This window comes from Eptesicus fuscus, chromosome 9, assembly GCF_027574615.1.
Source record: "Eptesicus fuscus isolate TK198812 chromosome 9, DD_ASM_mEF_20220401, whole genome shotgun sequence".
In the NCBI taxonomy this organism is placed as follows: Eukaryota; Metazoa; Chordata; class Mammalia; order Chiroptera; family Vespertilionidae; genus Eptesicus; species Eptesicus fuscus.
The window spans coordinates 23,723,202-23,741,944 of record NC_072481.1 but is presented as its reverse complement, the minus strand read 5'-3'; the positions used below and the strand labels follow the sequence as shown (position 1 = coordinate 23,741,944).

Genomic DNA, 18,743 nt, shown 5'->3' with positions numbered 1-18,743 from the left:
GACTGAGTAAATGAATGAATGGATGATCCTATGAAAAAAATGAATGAATGGATGTGATGGAATAAATGTCTGAGTGAATGAATGAGTGATTGCATGAATACATTAACCAGGGAATGACTGAATGACTTGAACGAGTGAACAAGCGACTCTGGTCCCCACTGCTGGTCTGGGGAAAGGGGACCTGCTGCCAGGCAGAGGGAGGTGATGTTTTTCTGCAGGCAGTCTTCCCCTCCCCCCACAGCAGCAAAACCCTGCCGGCTCCCAGACCACCGGTGACTGTTCCATTATGTATGGATACAAACAGGATTGCCATGTATCATTTACTCCGCCACCAGAACTGCACCCGGACTATGGAAACGCAGATGTCAGTAAAGTAACGTATCTCTGGTGGCTTGTCTACCTGTCTCCCTCACTGCTGAGAAATAACTCCCAGCAGCCAGTTAAGCTAACAATAAACACAGAAATTGACTTCAGTGGGAATGAACTTGCTGGACTGTTGACAAAAATCTAAGGTGATGCAGTCTTCACTGGGCTTGTGGCTTGCTCAAGTGGCAGCCAGCTGCTGCCCTGCTTCTTCCTTCTTGGGACAGGGATGAGGACAAAGGCCCCAGGCTGATAAAAATGTCCCTGTCCCTGGGCCCAGGGGCCAAGGCTGGCTCCTTCGGTTGGCTCGAACTTTGATGGGGAGAGAATGCTGTTAAGAGTAGGTATGAGGGAGACCCCTCTTCTTCCTCCCTGCTCAGGCAGTTAGCAAAGACCAGGCAGCTGGCAGCTGCCTCTTTCTAGTCCTGGCCCCGCTCCAGGATGAGATGGGGGGGAGGTAACCTCTCCCCCCATTCACACCAAGGCACAGCTGTGACGGTGCAGGCTGCTACTGGGACATCAGGGGAGTGGCCGGAGACCCCTGGCTTCAGCGTCCAGCCACCAGCAGCAGCCTGCCCACCGGGCAGCCTGAAGGGAGAGGAAGGTAGGCAGGCTTCGGCAGAGGGCACTCAAGTCCTAGGAATCTGCACTCAGCTAACCGCACGCGTGTGCTCCTCGGTTTCCCAGGGAAGCGGAGATCATGAATCTCGGTAACTCGAGCCCAGGGCCTCATCACTCACAGTGATTGTGGGGGGATTGAGAGCTGGAGTGGATGAGTCTAACAAAACACGCACACGGGGGACTCATCCAGTGAGCCTGCTTGGCCACCACTATGCTCCCCACCCCACCCTGCCCTGCCCCCACAGAAGCTGAGGGTGAGGTGGGGGGTTGGGCGGGGGGGTTGGGGAGTGGCCCAGAGAGGCCACAGCCTAAGGTTTCTTCTCCCCCTACCCCCACCTGTGAGCTGGTGGGAGACATGAATCTGGCTGGCAGCGACTTGGGCCAGCTCGGCGTTTTTTTTTTGTTTTTTTTTTGGGAGATGTTAATGAAATGCAGGAGTACTTGTCCTTTCAGACAGCGGCCCCTTTTATTTTGGAATGAAAAGCTGCATTAGTCTGAATGAGGTTTGGAGGCCTCATAAATCCAGTGCTGGCTGCCTCCTGGGGGAGCGAGAAGCCCAGGCTTGGCTGGTGGGTAGACTTGTTTACCAACAATTTGAAAAGCCAGGATTGGTGGCTCCCAGTCCCCAGAGATGCAGCTTGAGATTGTGCCAGTTCTGGTGCCTGCTGGTGGCAGGACAGCCTGGACAGGCACACGAGACAGGGAGAGAGGGCTGCAGGTTTCCGGGGACTACGGAGCTCCCCAGTTTGCTCCAGTAAAGGGCCCAAATCCTATTCTACTTTAGCCTTTCTACAAGCAGCCAGATGCCCCAGTGGGCTTTCAGCAGAGGGAACAGGTGACGGGATCTTCTTTGAGAGCCTGTCCCCGGCTCAGCCTATGCAGGATAGGGGTCAAGCCTGCAAACTTAGGAGGCAGATAGGCCTGCATGTATATACTGGCTCCTCACCGCAGCGCTTGGTAGTGATGGCCAATCAATATTAAAGGAAGGAAGGAAGGAAGGAAGGAAGGAAGGAAGGAAGGAAGGAAGGAAGGAAAAGAAGGAAGGAAGGAAGGAAGGAAGGAAGGAAGGAAGGAAGGAAAGAGGGAGAGAGGGAAGTAGGGAGGTAGGGAAGGAAGGAAGGAAGGAAGGAAGGAAGGAAGGCAGGCAGGCAGGGAGGGAGGGAGGGAGGGAGGTAGGGAAAGAGGGAAGGAAGGAAGGAAGGAAGGAAGGAAGGAAGGAAGGAAGGAAGGAAGGAAGGAAGGAAGGAAGGGAGGGAGTGAGGGAGGGAGGGAGGAAGGAAGGGAGGGAAAGTCATATACTGTACTAGCTTGTGACTTTGGACCTCTTATATCTATCTGAGGCTCAGAGTCTTCATCTGTAAAATGCAAACAGCACACAGATCCTATCACAGCCATTTGTGGAGAGGGTTAGATGAAGTGATGCAAGCAAGGTGCGTTGAGTGAATATGTCATCCAGAACATAGGAAACATGTAATAAATACTGGTGGTCATCATTATCATTGCTGTTGTTTTTGCTATAAAGCTTCCCACCCTCCCACACTGGGAGGAGCAGGCTGCTGTCAGTCTGGGGAGACCTCTGTGTTACAAAAAGGCTTGCAGCCAGGTCCAGAAGAAGCCCAGTCCTGGGCTGGGGGCAGCCCGCTTCCCTCTGGCCCCAGGCTCCAGCGGGCTGCCAGGCCCAGCGACTGAACCCACAGCCCCTGCAGCTGGAGGCTGTTTCCCACCGAAGCAGAGGAGAGCCTCCTTCCGAGCAGTGCAGGCAAACTCCTGCCCACTCTGAAATGCAAAAGGGCAAGGCCCACCCATCTGCTTCCCTGGGGGTGGTGAGGGGCCCCCAGGTGACAGGGCCTCAGTTCACCTCCCCCCCCCCCCCCACTCCCCGGCCTTTATCCATTCACTTCTCTAGTACCACTCTCCTGCTGCTTTCTTGGAGGCTGTTTCTCTTCCTCCCGCTCCCACATTCATCTCTCCTTCCCACGGGCCTTTCCCAGGGTTTCTGTCTGGGTTGCAGATCTGTCCCCTCCCAGGAGTCACACCTCTACCTCTGCTTCTTCAGTGTCTCAGCCAGGCCATAGTTCCCTGCACCCTGCCCCTCCTATAGCAAGAGACTGCCTGCAGGACAACCCCAACAGAACTAACATCCAGGCTCCCCTCCTCCCCCATGGAGCACTGCTGGTGATTTAGCCCTTTTAGGCCCGGAGTTCAGGTGCTGCCCATCCCCTTTCCATCCCCCCTCGGGGCACTGGGATGTTCTTCTTTAGAGAACAGCCTGGACTTCCGGGTTCCTTGGAGCAACTAAACCAGCTGTGGAGGCTGGTAGGTGATGGAGGTGAGATGCCCAGTCTTGAGTGAAGAGGCTCCTCCAGCTTCCCCCTGGAGGGCAGGCCTTCTGCTCCTCTCCTGTGCTTCTGCTTGCTGGTGCCCACTGCGGGCAGTTCCTCTCTATCGAGAGGTGGCAGCTGCTGCTCCTCTGGCTCTGGTCTGCGTGTCCTTCCCTCTGGTCTCTTGGGGAACATTTTCCAGTGGCTGCTTGGGAACCCAGCCGTTCCTGCTCAAGGGTGAGGAAGGCCCAAGTCTGGTAAAGCCAGACCACAGGTAACCACCCCCCCCCCCCCCCCCCCCCTTTGCAGGCGGATCTTTGAGCCCGAAGACCAGCACACCTTTCTCTTCTTAAGAGGAGAGCCCTGGGAATCTCTCCTCCTCCTCCTCTCACAGCCACCTCAGGTGGGGGTGGGGGGTGGGGGAGGCCCCTCTTAATTGGCAGGATTGGCCACACTGCACTATTCACGTCCCCACACAATGCCCTGGTCCCCTATGCCCAGTCAGGGAGGGAAAGAAAAGACAGGGAAATTAATAGGCCAGATAGAGCTCCACTCATAGCCTATTTGTAAGAAAATTAAAGATTTGCTTTTCAGATGTTGGGGGCCATGCTCCTACCAGACAGCTGGCAAATGGGAGAGATTGGGAATGATGGAATAGATCAAATTATTTAAATGAGAAAAATAAATTCACACACAGCCTAGCCGCTGCCTGTGACAGACCCGTTTATTTATCTACTGTATCGGCACCGCTTTGTCTCTGTCAAAAAGGTCATTAAACTCGCCTAACTGCGTAATTCCAGCCTCCTGCTCCAGACTCGCTCCACAGCCCTTCCCTTCCCTTGACACCCGGTGCCACTTGAAAAAAAATTTATTATTGTTAATAAACAAGGTGGTTTTTTTTTTTAACCCTTCCCAGCTTGCTCCCACACGGGTCCTCCTCCATCCCACGGGAAATTACAGTTTCTCTTTATCCTTTCTCAGGAGGAATGGGGGAGGGGGTGCCAGCCCCCCTGCCTTGCTGATAGAGAGGGATGGGGAGCACCAGGGTGCATCTTAGCGGCCCCTCTGATTGTAAGGATTTAGCCTTCTTCCTCCGAAGCCCCTGTCATAGCAGAGCGCGGTGCAGTCCTGCCTTCCACAGCAGAGGGTCGGGCCTGGGCTCTCACGCCCCTGCCAGCCTGCAGCTCCGTAAGCCCAGCTTGGGCAATTCGCTTTGAATTCTGTCACCCCCAGCCCCAGCCCCAACTCTGATTCCATAAGGGCCGGGATTAGGGAGGGAAACCCGTTCCTGGTCAGCCTCCGGCCGCCGCCGTCCAGCCAGCCCCAGCAGCGTGCTAGCTGGACGGCGACACTCCGCCGACGGCGGGCTCAAGGTCCCTCTGCTCCCGACGGGCGCGTCTCCTCCGGCAGGTCTGGCAGGTCGGGCCGCTGGGCTGCCGCCGTCTCCCAGCTCCCGGTGCCAGCTCTCCCGCTCCACGCCCGGCTCCCGGGCTCCGTGCCCTCGCAGTTGAATGGACTAGGAGCGGCAGGGCGGGTGGGGACGTCTGGGGATTGAGGAGAGTCCTCGTTTTCGGGGCGTCCCCCCCAAAACCGCGTCCAGGATCCCCTTCCCCGCCCCCTGCGCAGGTGTGAGCGCGCGAGTGTGGCCTTGGCTGGTGTGAGTGTGAAGTGTGTGTGCGCGAGGGAGTGCGCGGAGGGAGCGCAGGCGGCGCGGGAGGCGGGAAGCAGGGCGCGGGGAGGGGGCTGGGAGGGAGTGTGTGCGCGCGTGCAACTCCACTCCGGGGCTTTGTGAGAGCCGGGGCGATAGCATCGGCGGCGGCTGGAGGAGGAGCGGCCGAGACGCGTGCAGCCCGCCCGCCAGCGCCCGGCAGCCCGGGCAGGTGGGAGCCCGCGCGGGAGAGCCGAGCCGACGCGAGCAGGAGCCGAGTCCGAGCGGAGCTCGGGCGGAGCACAGGAGCCTCGCTAGCGGGCGGCCCGTGGGCGGCAGCCGGGCGGGGCAGGCGCCGGTGGGGCGGCCCCCCAGTAAGATGTGCGCGGCGCTGCGGGGCGCCCCCTACTCGCTTCGGCGCTCGGGAGCCGGGCAGCTGGGCCAGGCGGCGCCTCGGGGGCTGCAGCGCGCCCGCGCCTAGAGCTGCCGCCCCAGGGAGCCCGCCACGGCCGCGCCCCGGGCACGCTCGGCGGCGCCCAACGATGACCGCTCCCTGGCGGCGCCTCCGGAGACTGGTTTGGGAATACTGGGCCGGGCTCCTCGTGTGCGCCTTTTGGATCCCGGACTCGCGCGGGATGCCCCACGTCATCCGGATCGGTAAGAGCTCCCCAGAGCCGGGGGTCTCCGTGCGCCGGGCGGGGGCGGGAATGGGGGCCTCTGGACACGACCCCAAGGGATTTTTTTTTCCAACCTTTCCTGGCGGTCAGGGCCGGGTGACCACCTGGAGCTCTTTCCGGTGAGGACAAAGTTCCAAAGCCGGGGTCACAGGCCTTACTTATTGGGAAGGAGGCAGCCGGGCCGCGGTGGGCGAGGGGCCCTTGGCGCGCTCCTGGGAGGCCAGACCTCGCAGAGTGTAGCGAAGCGTTCCAGCCCCAACCCGAGTAGCGGGCGCAGTTCCCGGCGCCTGCCAGCACGACCGGCTGCAGACCGAGTTCTGGGACCCGCTTCTCTGCGGAGCGGGAGCCCCGGGGAAGGCGCCAACTTCTCTTCCCTCCTCGCTCCCCCTGGGCCCCTCGTCCCTGCCTAGGGCATGGCTCTAGCGGCCGCTGCGGGTACGCAGGGTACAGCTTCGCATGACGGGGCAGCCAGCTCCTCGCCCGGTGGCCGCCCTTGGCGTCGGTGGCCCGCATTCAGCCCCATGGCGTGGGGCAGGGGAGCGGCAGCCGTGTTGTTCGCTCCGGCCGCCCCTCACGGCGGAGGCCTCTCGCGCCTGGGGGCAGCGCAGGTGGGGGAAGGGCGCAATCGAGCCTGCCCTACGCGAAGAGAGGGAAGGCGAGGAGAGGGACGCGAGTGGTTTTTAAAGTTAGCGGAAATCCCTCCGCAGCTGGCGGCTGCTGGCGGGGCTGCGCGCAGCTTTCAGGGGCTCCTGCGTCTCTGCATCTCTCCTCGCCGGAGATTCACACTCCGCTTTTAACTTTGTTGTGGCCGCCCCAGCACCCTGAAGGCATTGCTCTGGGCTGTGCGGGGTGGGGGTCGGGGGGTTGGGGGGCTGCTTGTCCCAGGGCTGGGCCGGGCCTGGCCACGCGGGAGCCTCCGTCACGAAGGCCCTGCACCCGCCGCCAGGCCGGAGACCTGGGCCGCCTGGGTTCGCGAGGCGCCACCACCAGTGTCTGGCACGAGGCGGGCAGAGCTTTGCTGGGCCGGAGCTACCTTCCTCCCCTGTGGCTCTGCTCCAGGTGCGGCCCCTGCGTTGCCAGAGCGTGCAGGGAACCAATGTGGGGTTTGGTTTCGTACTTGAGGATTTTCCCAGGAGGCGGTCAGATCGTGGGAATCTGTCTCCTCCGTCGCTCTCTCCCGGATCCCAGACCCTCTGGAACTCGCTGTCTGGATGGTGGTAGACGCACTGCCCTGGCTGGGGCTTTCATTCCATGCCCAGGATCCCGGCAGGTGCACACGGGAAGGCAGAGAAGTCCAGTGACTGTGCTCTGGGGACAGCCCTCACCGTCAGGCTTAAACCCTTTGCAGTCCTGGGTGTTCCTGGCAAGCCAAAAATATCTTCTGTCTCTGCCCCAGTGCCCAGTCTGGTCACCATTCTAGGGGCATGCAGCCCCTTGGTAGTGGGCCAGCCCTTTCTTTATTCCCTGCTTCCTTTCCTCTGTTTTTTTGGGGGCCTGCATGGTAGGGTGCTCTCGGGAGAAAAGGGGGGAGGAAAGGTGCTAAGTGCTCAGCTCACGCATTGCAGGATCCTCTTTCCTCTGCAGCGATGGGATGGGCATGCTCCCAGCCCAGCCTTAGGGATGGAGGTCTTTGGGGGGCCCAGAAGACAGGAGCAGGGGAGGCCAGCCCCAGAGAAACCAGCCAAAGGGGGGCAGGATGATGTCCCCTCACCTGCACCTCCCACTGTGAAATTGACTTGCACCAGGGGACTCCTCACGGCCCTGAGGGGAAGCCTCAAGCCCGCCTGCCCTTTCTTGGGTTCAGCGTGTAATAATGCAATTAAGGACGGCAAAGCCCTCTTCTCTTCTAATCTTCTTCGTATTAAGCCCCAGGATTAATTAGCGTGTCGGCCCAGGCCATTTATATCAGAGAGTCTGGCCCCATTTGATTTTCAGCCTGAGGACTGGGGTGCTGTGCGGATGCCAAATGTGACCACCAGAGCCGTGCCAGCTTGGACGGAGGATGGGAAGGCTCTGGGGCCACGAGGCTTCTCTGGAGCTTCCTGGGGAGTTGAACCTCCATCCTTCTGAGCCCAGGCTCAAGCCTCAGCTGGCGTCAGGGAACTACAGTGGACACAGCACAGAAAGGGAAAGATTCTCTTGCTGAAACCCAAACATACCGCCCTGGCTGGGCCCCGTGCCATCTCCCTTTTCTCCTCCCTCCCCACCCCTGTGATCTCAAGGCTCTGGCTGGAGCCGCAGGAATTGAGGTCCCAGAAATTGGGCTTAGAAGTGTGCTGTGTGCTGTGGTTCCCGAGACGGGTGCCTGAGCCGCTTGGAGCCGAATCCTTCTCCAGCAGGCAGGCAGGCAGGCAGGCAGGCAGGCGTGGCGTGCACCGGCCAGGGAGAGGGTTTCCTGCAGGTGTGCAAAGGGCTCTGTGGGCTGGGGAGCAGTGTACCGCCCCCTCTCTTTGTGCCTCTTTTGGGGGCTGAAATTTCCTCTTAGACAAGGAGATGGATAGCTCAGCAGTGTGACAGAGTGTTCAAACAATCCGTCTTGAATAGATGAATTGCATTGCTCTGTCTTTTTGTAATTGTGTCTATCAGAGGGAGAGGTCAAGGCATTGATTGCTTGGATGGTTTGCAAGTAACAAAGGAGAGTGAGGGAGAGAGAGTAATTGGATTGTAGTCCGCCGGTGGAAAAATGATCATTGATTATTTTATATGAATATGTGGAAGATGTATTCTGCGTGTGATTATCAGGTACTGCTCACTGAAGGTTTTCAAGGCATACTGTTCAGTATTTTGTTATTATTATTATCATCGCTATTATTGTTCAGATGGATGCTGGTCTTAACTCATGGAAAGCAGTTGAATGCATGGGTCTTCGCAGCCAAAAGGGCTCAGTGACCTCATGTGGGGACCTGGATTTCCTGGTTACATGACTCAGAACCTGAAGTGGAGGGGCCCTGGCCTGGGAGCCAGGAGCCCTGGGTTTTTTGCTGTATCTTCCGCCAGTTTTCTGGGCCACTTTGTTCACATTGTACTCTCCCCCAACCTTGAGCCCGTTTCCCTAGCTGTAAACTGTTGGGTTGGCCGTGATGGTTCGGGCTCTTCCGTGGCTTCCAGGTTCCCTTTAGTGCAGGCTGGCGGGGATGTCAGCACCATTGTAGATCTGTTGCTTAGATTCGTCGTGTGTCATGAGGCTCCCTCATGTTACATACATACTGTAGGATCGAGGGCCAGCCTGGAATTTGAAAAGGGAATCAGACAGCGGTGGCAGCAGCTGGGGAGCTCGAATGGATGGTGCTGATCTCTAGCCAGCCAGGGGTGAGGTTCAGAGCCAAATGACTGCAGAGACATAAAGCAGGTGTGCGTGCGTGTTTGTGTGTGTGTGTGTGGGGGGGGGGCAGGGGTGGAGGGAAGGGCTGGCTCAGCTCCACACTCTCTGAGCATCTACAGGCGAAGTAGATTGGAGCTATGAGGCCCCCTGATCCTCGGTTGGGGGGCCCAGCAGGCACCTGCAGTCTGTCCCAGGGGAGTGAGGTCCCCTCCCCCAGAGTTCCCAAACCAGCTCCATCTGCACCTCCTCCCATGATTTCATGCAAATGGTCCTGGACGTTTGTCTCCTGAATTTGGGAGCTGCTGCCTGTAAAACAATGGGAAATCTCTCGCAGTGACTGGTGATGCGCTGAAACATCACCGCCTTGTAGGAGCAGACAGGAGCTGAATGAAGATCAATAGGGGTTTCCCCCCTGGAAGTAAATAGCTTCAGACAAGACCTGGGCGTGGCCGGAGGGGCCTTAGGAAGCATTAACTTGAGGAATTTCTGCCTCCACTTTCTAGCCCAGCTGCTCCTGTCAGCCCAGGCATCCCTTCTTCTCAAGCTGGAGTTTAATTTCTTCTTGATTTCTGCCTTGCGCTGCGCTAAATAGTCTTTTGACGTCAGGATGATCTGGGGTTTTTCAAGGTGGTTTATGCAGGGTGAGCCAGGCACCGAGTCCTCACTAGACCCTCCCAAGGTCACTTGCATCCTCCTCCCTCGGGCACTCCAGCTGATTTCAGAAGTCAGCCCTGCTGTGTTATTTGAAAGGACTTTTCAGGGGCCACTCCTTAGCCCCTCCCCGTTCAGGAAAGCAAGGCTGCTGAGCTGCTTTTAGGATCCTTTGTGGGGCCTGTGGGCCTCACTGAGTCACTGCGTTCCGTGAGCACTCTCTGTCCCTGACCCAGGAAACAGAGTCCACTCCGTGGCGGGGGTGGGGGGGAGGTTGGGGGGAGAGGCACGGGGCACTAGAACCACCTCTCCTCTTGGGGGAGGTGCAGGGTTGTATGTAGAAGAGGCTGCAGGGCTGCTTGGGGTGCTCTTTTAGGGGGAGATATGGTTGTGCTCAACCACGGAGGCCAAGCTTCCTCCACCCTGTAACTGACAGCTGCCCTTGCCTCTGCCTCCCAGGGTTTTAGCCTGAGCCCCGCTTTGCTTGCTCAGGACCCTGCAGAGGGAACAGAAAGCCGCTGCTCCACTTGGCTGGGCAGCAGCGGAGAGGAGCCCGGAGCTCCCAGGCCCTGCCTGGCAACAGAGGGGACTGCAGCTCCAGGCTCCGGGCTCTTCCTCTGGGGCCAGCACCCAGCAGGCCCCGCTGGCCCTCCCCAGGCTGGTGTGATGGGGTTGGAGCTTTGGCTGGGTGGGTGGGCCCAGGGCCTGACTGATGCAGATGGGGGCCTTGTGTGAGCTTGTTGGCTTGAATAGCTCTTCTCCCAGGTGCTGATCCCCAGCAGTTGCACCAGGGGGCAGTGTGTCTGTGCCCAGGTGGCTGGTTGGGCCCTGTCTCCTGCCTGGGAACCCACCTTGGTCTGGAGCACAAATTAATAAAACAACAACAGTACACTGGCCCCAAGTTATTTGAGCACTTAGCCACTGCTAGGCACTGTGCTAAGTGCTTTTCACACAACAGCTAGTCATGTGGGTGAATAGTACATGTTCAATAAATGTAGCTGTTGCATTTCCCCCATCAGCTTATGTAGGCTTTACCACCCTGCAGGCATTATTCCCATTTTGCAGATGAGAGAATGAAACTTGGCGAAGTCACTTGTCCAAGTTCACACAGCCAGTAAGGGATAAGGCAGGATGAGAACTCCCCTCCTGTCAGCCTGACTCCAGATCCTGTGCTTTTAGCTGCCTGTGTAGTTGGGAGATAGAAAACAATGGTTTTTACAGGCAGCTGAGTGCAATGCCCCACCCCCATGGTTCTGGGTGCGGGGCGGGGCTGTTCACAGGCTGTAGGGGATAGCTGTGGGCTATGTGACATTAACCCTACCAGTGCCAGGGAGACTGCCCTTGCTGATGGGCCATGTGGCAGATATGCTTCCTTGAGAGGAAAGGTATGGGTGGTGTTTCCCACCGCTGTGGCCAACACACATTCTCATTGTGACTACACCCCACCTTGTTCAGCCTTCTGCACTCTGCCCAGCACTTTAATCCAAGCCTGGAATAAAGCTTGGACTCTCCATTGAGTGTGGCCAGTCTCCTCCCCGCCCCCTCCCGCCCCCCAGGAATGCCTCTGCTCTGGGGACTCCACCTTACATGTCCCCTGGCAGCCATTAGGTTGTTCTCAAAGACGTCGTCAGAGCCTTGAGGAAACCCCAGGGCCTCATGTCTATGTCTTCCCCTCACCTCCTTCCCCATCGGCTAGTGACCTGGCCAGAGAACGTAGCTGGTGAATTAGCTTTTTATTCTCTACTCCTTCTGTGACCTCCTTTGCCCCTCCCCAATCCTGTCCGTTCTCCTCTTCAACATCCTTTCCAGGCTAATAGGTCTTATGGTCATTTTATTTGTAAACAAAAGTCACATCCCAACCTTCTAAATAGAGCCTGCCTTGCTGGGAATCGAGTTTGGGGGACAATATGAGGGTAAGGCCCACTGACACTGGGCCCTGGAATATGCATTGCTGTCCTACAGACAGTATGGGTAGGGTGTGGGGACCTGGGTGCAAGAGCTTCCCAATCCACCCTTCCCCTTCGGGAAGACCTAACCCTTCTTTCCCACCACGTTCATTTTCCCCGGGGGACACGGAGTGACTGGACAATGGTGGTTGCCAGGGACTGAACTGTTTTAGAAGTGGGGGAAGCTGCACTGCTCAGAGCCCCTACAGAGGTGACAGATTTGAGACAGGCACAATCAGACCGATCATGTTATTTTCTAGGGCCTCAGTTTCCTCATCTGTAAAATGGGGATGATACTGCCTGCCTCATAGAGTCAAATAGGTGTGATGTCTTTTCAAAAAAGCGTAAATACTGTCCTAAGATCAGCTTTTCTCCTTTTGTTGTTTGAGGAGTCTGATGTGCACAGGGCCAGGACTAGGGCGAGGTGTGCGAGGCAGCTAAAGAACAGGATTTCAGGAGGCTCTCAAGTGGCAGTTTTGCATGTGCATAACTGGACGGGAGAGCAGGTGCCCCACTGGCCTCCACCATCACCTGTGTTTGCTCATGGAGTCCATGTTTTCTTGTGCTCCAGAGACAACATCTTAACTGAGTTGTGACTGGGAGAGCAGAGACTGGATTGAGGGTGACGGGGGCAGTGGGGGGGGGGGGGCGCGTTGAGGACAGCAGGCCATTCTGAGTTTGCTTTGGTCTCCCGTTGGCCACATTTTGTAGCAGCCGTGCCCAGAGCACCTGCCCACCGTATCTTGCTGTCTTCCCTTTGGGATTACCTCCAGGGTCCACACTGCTTCCTGCTCCAGCCTGTCACTTCCCTCTCCTCAAAGGTCACCTTCCCACGTCCCTCTCCTTGCTTCCTGTGACCTTTAGACCTGTTTACTAATGCTTATCGACCTTGGTTATAGTTTTGCTTGTGGGTGTCTAGGGCTTTCTCTAGTGCATGTGTGTTATGCCATGGAGCTGCCCAAGGAGACCTAAGGCCACCTCTCCCTCATCACTACCAAGAGGCAGAATGAAATAATATGTCATATTGATTCTAAGAAGAACACACACACACACACACACACACACACACACACACACACAGTTTCACATCTTTAAAATCAGCGTGTCTCACAAGTCATGTCTGAGTTTACTTGCAAGATTGTTTTCTTTCTTGGCACTTCGCTTTGATGAAATGTGGTGGGCCTGACTTTGAATGTGAGTCTAATATAGCCCTGCCGTGTGACCTTGGGTAAGTCACTTTACCTCTGAGCTTCCATTTCTTCATCTGTAAGGTAGAATTATTATTATTAGTTTAATCTATATTCAGATGTTTTCGACCTACAAAAATGTCATATGGTTGAATCTTATAGTACCATCTTCATTGGGTTAGTGTGAGGATTAAAGGAGATAAAGTGTATACAGCTCCTTGCACAGTGCCTAATGCTTAATAAATGTTAGGAGAAGAGGATCCCCCAAGGGTGGAGGCCATGTCTCCACCATCAGACTGTGAGCTCTGAGGCTGTCTGCTTCTCATGTACCCTCTGCCTTATTCCAGTCCTCATGCTCAATACTCCATGCAGCTCAATATGCGGTGTTTGCCCACTACCCACATACCCATGTGCCTGCAGTGGAATTGGCAGCCTGTGGCAGTTATCCACCATGCTAGGGAGCAGGCGAGGTGTCCTTCCTGGATGTCAGCTCCCAGACTCCCCTGGGCCTGTTATTTCTCACACACCTGCAACCACAGGGTGCTGGTTTTTCCCTACATTTGCAGCATTTTCACTGAAATGCATTTTGCATGTATCTAGAGATTGGATGATTCTGGTTATGGGATGCTCTTGAGGGATTGGTCCAGGGAGGCCTCATCAGTCCTTGGATGGGGAGTCCAATCTGGCTTGCTGGGCAGGCAGCAGGTGCAGCCCAGAGAGGGTCTGTGGCTGGAGGCTGGGCCCCCGGGGATGAGACACTGCTGGCTCTGCTGGGAGACACCAGGTAATGAGGCTGCAGCAAAAGCCAGGGAGGAGAGAGTCCCCATAGTGATAATTCAGATGGGAGAAAACGAGGTGGAGTGAGATTGGGAGGGGCGGGGGAGAGTGGCTGCTCGACTCCAAATCCTTTGGTTCCATGCTGAACGGTGGTGAAGAAAGGCAGAGGGGAAAAGAGGAGCAAGAAGGAGCTAAGATTCTTGTTTGTGTGCAGAGGGTTCCAATCCATAGGAGACAATTAAGTCTTGCACTATTAAAGGGGCTGCTGCAGACCGGCTGCCGATGGAAGGGGGTTTATAGAGTTCCCAGAACAACTGCAGGGATGAGCTCTTTAAAGATGCGAACAAGGGAGACCTCTGCAAAGCCTTCCTGCATCTGCTTTGCAGAACTGAAATATGCTATTCCGAAAAGCCTGCCCAATTGGGCGGAAAAGCAGGAGCAGGCAGCCGCGGACTTCCCAGGGCTCCAGGCATCACATTTCCCTGCTCTGGTGAAGAATTACAGAATCCAGGCTGAAAAGAAACCCAGGGGTCATTCCAGGCCTCTGATTCCCAAACATTAGCATGCAGAAGAATCACTTGGAGCGTTCAGTAAAATACAGATTGCTGGGCCCCACCCTCACAGCTTCTGATTCAGTGCGTTCAGGCCAAGGCTTGAGAATTTGCATTTTAACAGGTTCATAGATAATGCTGATGCTGTTCATCCGAGGACTACGCTTTGAGAACCACTGTTCTAAGTCGCAGTACCCTTAGTAGGTGCATGTCTCATCTCTGATTGAACACCACCTGTAAAAGAAAGCTCGCCACTTTTGACCTTGCTCTGTTCCTGATTGCAAATGTTTTGGCCCCTTCCAATCTTTGTTGCAAATTTCCCCCTCAAACTTGTCTCCCTGCAGTTCCAGGGAAGGCAGTGTAACTTGGACATTGAAAATGTAAGTTCTGAAATCTGTCTGACTTTAAGCTCATATATATATGCTAGAGGCCTGGTGCACGAAATTCATGCATGGGTAGGGTCCTTAGGCCTGGCCGGCGATCAGGGCCATCTGTGGGGCGACTAGCAGGGAGATAGGGGGGAAGCGAGGGGAGGGCCCCCCGCTGGCACCCGCCTTGGCCAGCTTGGCGTAGCCTGCTCGCCGGCCGGCCCCACCCCCCAATTGCCCTGCCACCTCTGCAGGAGGCGACAGGCAGGGCCGGCATATATATATATATATATATATATATATATATATATATATATATTATTGTTGACAGTATCACAGATGTCCCCCTTTCTCCCCTCTTTGCCCCTCTCTACCCAGTCCCTGCCCCACCCCAGGCCTTCACCACACTCTTGTCTGTGTCCATGGGTTCTGCATATATGTATATAAGTTCTTTGGACTTTAAACTCTGATTCTCTCCCTCCAGGCTCTGTCACTTTGGGTAAGTCACTTCACTTCTTTAAACCTAGATGTTCTCATCCGCAAAAGGGGGATAATAATAGATTTGATCTTGTGGGATCATGTGAGAATTAACATACTTGGAACAAAGGAAGCTCTCAGTACGTTTTAGCAATCTGGCATTGTGAAGAAGCTCACAGGTCCTGCAATCCAACAGCCTGAGTTTGAAAGCTGCCCCCATCCCTTCCCACCTGTGTGATCTTGGGCACATTATTTAATTTTGCAAAATAATAGTAATAATGGTAGAACCTGCCTCACAAGGTTTTTGTAAGGATTAAATTAGTTCATGCATGTAAAGTTTAGACCATAGCCATGTAAGAGCTCATTGAATGTTACCCATTACTCTTACAATTATGATTGTCCTGCCCACTGATTCTGGTTCCAATTTGCTCTCTGTCCCACAATGAAGTCCTACAGAAATGTAAAGGCGTTTCTCTGGATTACAGATGCCCAATTCTTCCGGCGTGGTGTTGAGAGCTAATCATAGTACTGCTTGTGTATTGAAACCAGTAAGCTCATCACCTCCTCAGATCTAGTTATACAATCCCAGATTATTTTAGCCTGTCAGCAGCCGTTTCACTCTGTTGATTTACACTGAGCTGGTGATCCCATGAGATCACGAGGTCTTTTCCACAGGCATCGCTGCTGATCTATAACTCCTCTCATCCTCTCTTTGGCAGTTGATCTTTTGAGCCTAAAGGCAGGACCTGTCATTTATCCCTAGTAAATCCTATTATTGAACCCTTGGGTGGTTATTCTTCTTTTTGTTTCTGGAGCACCAAAGCCTGTTCCCTTCCCTCCATCCTCAGGAGGGAGGCATGACTTTCACCGTCTTCTTCCTCCCTGACCTCCCTCCGAGGGTCTACTGTAAAGAGGTCGGGTGGTTATTGGCCTGCAGTATGGTTGGGGTTGGGAACCACTGCTCTGGGCAGTGATGCTTCTGTGGCTCCCTTTCTGTTGTCTGGTATGCTTTGTGCCATCTGAGCCTGGGATGAACACCCCCTCTCACTTCAGCTGTGTCTGCCATCAATACGTTAGTCAGGACATGACCAGTCAGAGTCTGTTGGCTTTATTCAGTGGTCTTGGATCCATGACTGCCTTACACTTTAACCAGCTTCGAAATCCCATTGGCTTCCTCATGTTCTCAGGCCCTTTATGGCCTGCCCTGGTTGGCACCTCCAGACTCACACAACTTCTCAGCTCCACTGTACTGAACATCTAAGACCCCAGGAAGCATTGTGCCTTCCCTCATACTCTGTGCCAACTTCTAGTTATCTCTCAGGTCTCAGCAAACACGTCTTTCCCTCCAAGAAGCCTTTCTTGACTCCCACCTCCTTCTGTGAATCCCACAGTGCCCTGAACTTCCTTGTCATAGCACTTACTATGCTGTAATTCTTGGTTACCTGTACATGCATGGGCCAAAGCTGACTTGTCCAATGCATTTAACGCTACGTGTGGCACATTGTAGGTGATTAATGACTATTTGTTGAATAAATGAATGCATTGATGAATACAGTCATTTGAATGTAAGACAATCTAACTACCCTGTCATTCAGCTCAACACATTTTCCACGTTGTCAACAGGATTTCATGGAAGACATTGTTAGCATCTTGGATGAAGTCTGTGTTCTAATAATGTCCATGTGTTTTTCCACTACATCAGCTCAGCTAAGACCTTTTCCATGTAGACTGTTGGGGATAGCTGGAGAATACAGGGCAGTGGGCTCTTCTTTCTCAGGCTTGGTCTAGGCTTGGTCTTCATATCTGTTGTCTGGTTCATCTCATGCTGCTCCTATTGAGAGAGACACGAGTTGTCTACTTCAACAAAAGACAGAAGAGAAGACCATGCTCTACCTGCCTTTTTTGGCCTCAGCCCTCCCTCCTCCCCACTCTCCCCTCAGCATCTCTGCTGCTCACTCTGGGAGCTGAACCATGGAAGGGAACATCTGCTGTTCCTTAATAGGCTGGTCACTCAGGACAGCTGCCTGGCAGGGCTCTAGCTGTATCACTGAGCTGCCACCAGGCATGGGACAGGCCTCCTCTTTTCCTGTCGTCCCCATATCACTGGATCCCGATAGGATGTGTAGACAACAGGACTACATGACAGCTTTATGGAAAGCGAGGTTGTCACTTAACCTGGAGCTTCAGGCTGTATAGACAGTCAGCCTGGGCCGTTTAACACCGGGAACATATCCACCATCCACCCTGGGTTCTGGGGAGTGTGAATGTGTGCACATGTATGTGTCTGTGTACTTGTAAGAGGCAGCCAATTGGAGTTTTGTTTCTGTAGCACCGGCTTCCAAAATTGGGGCTCAACAGCCATTCTTTACCCCAAGCCTGGGGAGTGAATACAGGGACTTTCTTTTGGATCAATAGGGAAACTGAGGACTTAAGTGATGGCCCCAATTCTTGACTGACTGGGCTCATCTGTGCACCGAGTGAGGACAGTACAGGTTTGCAGTGCAGCCTCCTGAATATGACAGGACCGGGACCACCCCTGAGGCCAGGCCCTCCCCTTTCTTGCTTCCCTCCCCAAGGAAACAGATGACACATTATGAGCAGAAAGAGCCTGTTGCCTACATGGCCATTTTTCCTGCTCAGTTTAATAGAGGTGACAGCCGTCTATTTTACTTGTCTCGTAACATCGAATCAGTAAATAAAATATGGGTGAACTCGCAGGTTTAGCTGAATTATGGCTGGTCCATGGGGACCGAGGGCTGGGGAGAGTTGAGCAGAAATAGCATCCCCAGCTTCTTGCAAGAGAGGCTGAGCCTGTGTCTTTCTCTGGATCCAGAAAGTCTTTCTGTGTTGGAGGAGGCCAGGCAAGGCCATCCTGTTGGACAGTCTCTGAGCCCATGGGGAACGTAAGTGGAGGCACCCCAAATATTGGCCTACAGGAGTGCATTCCCTGTCCCCACTCTTTTCTATCACAGATTGGGATACAGAGAACTGAAGGGGGGAATGACTGGAGTCCACACCCAACGAGCCATGAGGAAAATAATATGAAAACATGGGTCTGTAACCCCCAGTCTTATTAGGAAAATTCCATCCACTTCCCTGCTACACCCCCTACACACACACACACACACACACACACACACACACACACACACACACACGTTATAGGTTTTAAATTTTCAGCCTTAAGAAAGATAAGGAGACTAGATTTTGCCACTGTGGCAAAAAAGACTTATAAAACCTTTTTTCCATGTTGAGGGAGAAGTACAAATCAGATGCACACGTGTTTATAAAAGCTTGTAGATGATGATACACCCTGTGTGGTTTGGCAAGAAGCAGGGAAATTAAGGTTCACCCCTCACCTCTGAGTTCAGCACCACGGAGAGCAGCCAGGCCCTGGGGTAGCACGTGGGCGCCGCCTGCACGCTGACTTCTCCAGTAAGGGTGATGTGGTTATTGTAAGGTCTTGCTAAACAGGCATTCTTTTTCCAAATGCTATTCCTCTAGGACTCTGCTGTTCATAAACCAGGCTGAGGTGTTTAGCAGACACAGTGGGCTAGTAAGAACTGTTATTTGTGGCCGTGCAAATTGAGTATCTCACAGGAAAAGAAAACGAAGCGAATGGATAGAATTTTCTCCCTCCCCCCCCCCCCCGCCCCCGCCCCTAATAAATTGTTCTTAAACCTGTTGTGCCTCGTACGGCTTGTCTGCTAGGGAGCAGTAGCAGATGACAAAACGAGTGAGTATTCCGTTGTCAAATATCACACCTGATACCAAGAGTCTTCGCTCAGCTTGTCAGCAACCATCTCTCGCATTGCATTTGGTAAGTAGGCATGT

The 18,743-nt window shown here is 54.5% G+C and overlaps 1 protein-coding gene across 1 annotated transcript in view; it reads left to right on the top strand.

Moving 5' to 3' along the window:
* The first annotated feature begins 5,495 nt into the window (after nt 1-5,495).
* GRIK3 (glutamate ionotropic receptor kainate type subunit 3) overlaps nt 5,496-18,743 on the top strand; it is a 196,680-nt gene continuing 183,432 nt past the window's right edge. The window contains exon 1 of the mRNA XM_008151137.3: nt 5,496-5,610. Coding sequence (XP_008149359.1) covers nt 5,496-5,610 — 115 coding nt within the window. The remainder of the gene's footprint in view (nt 5,611-18,743) is intronic.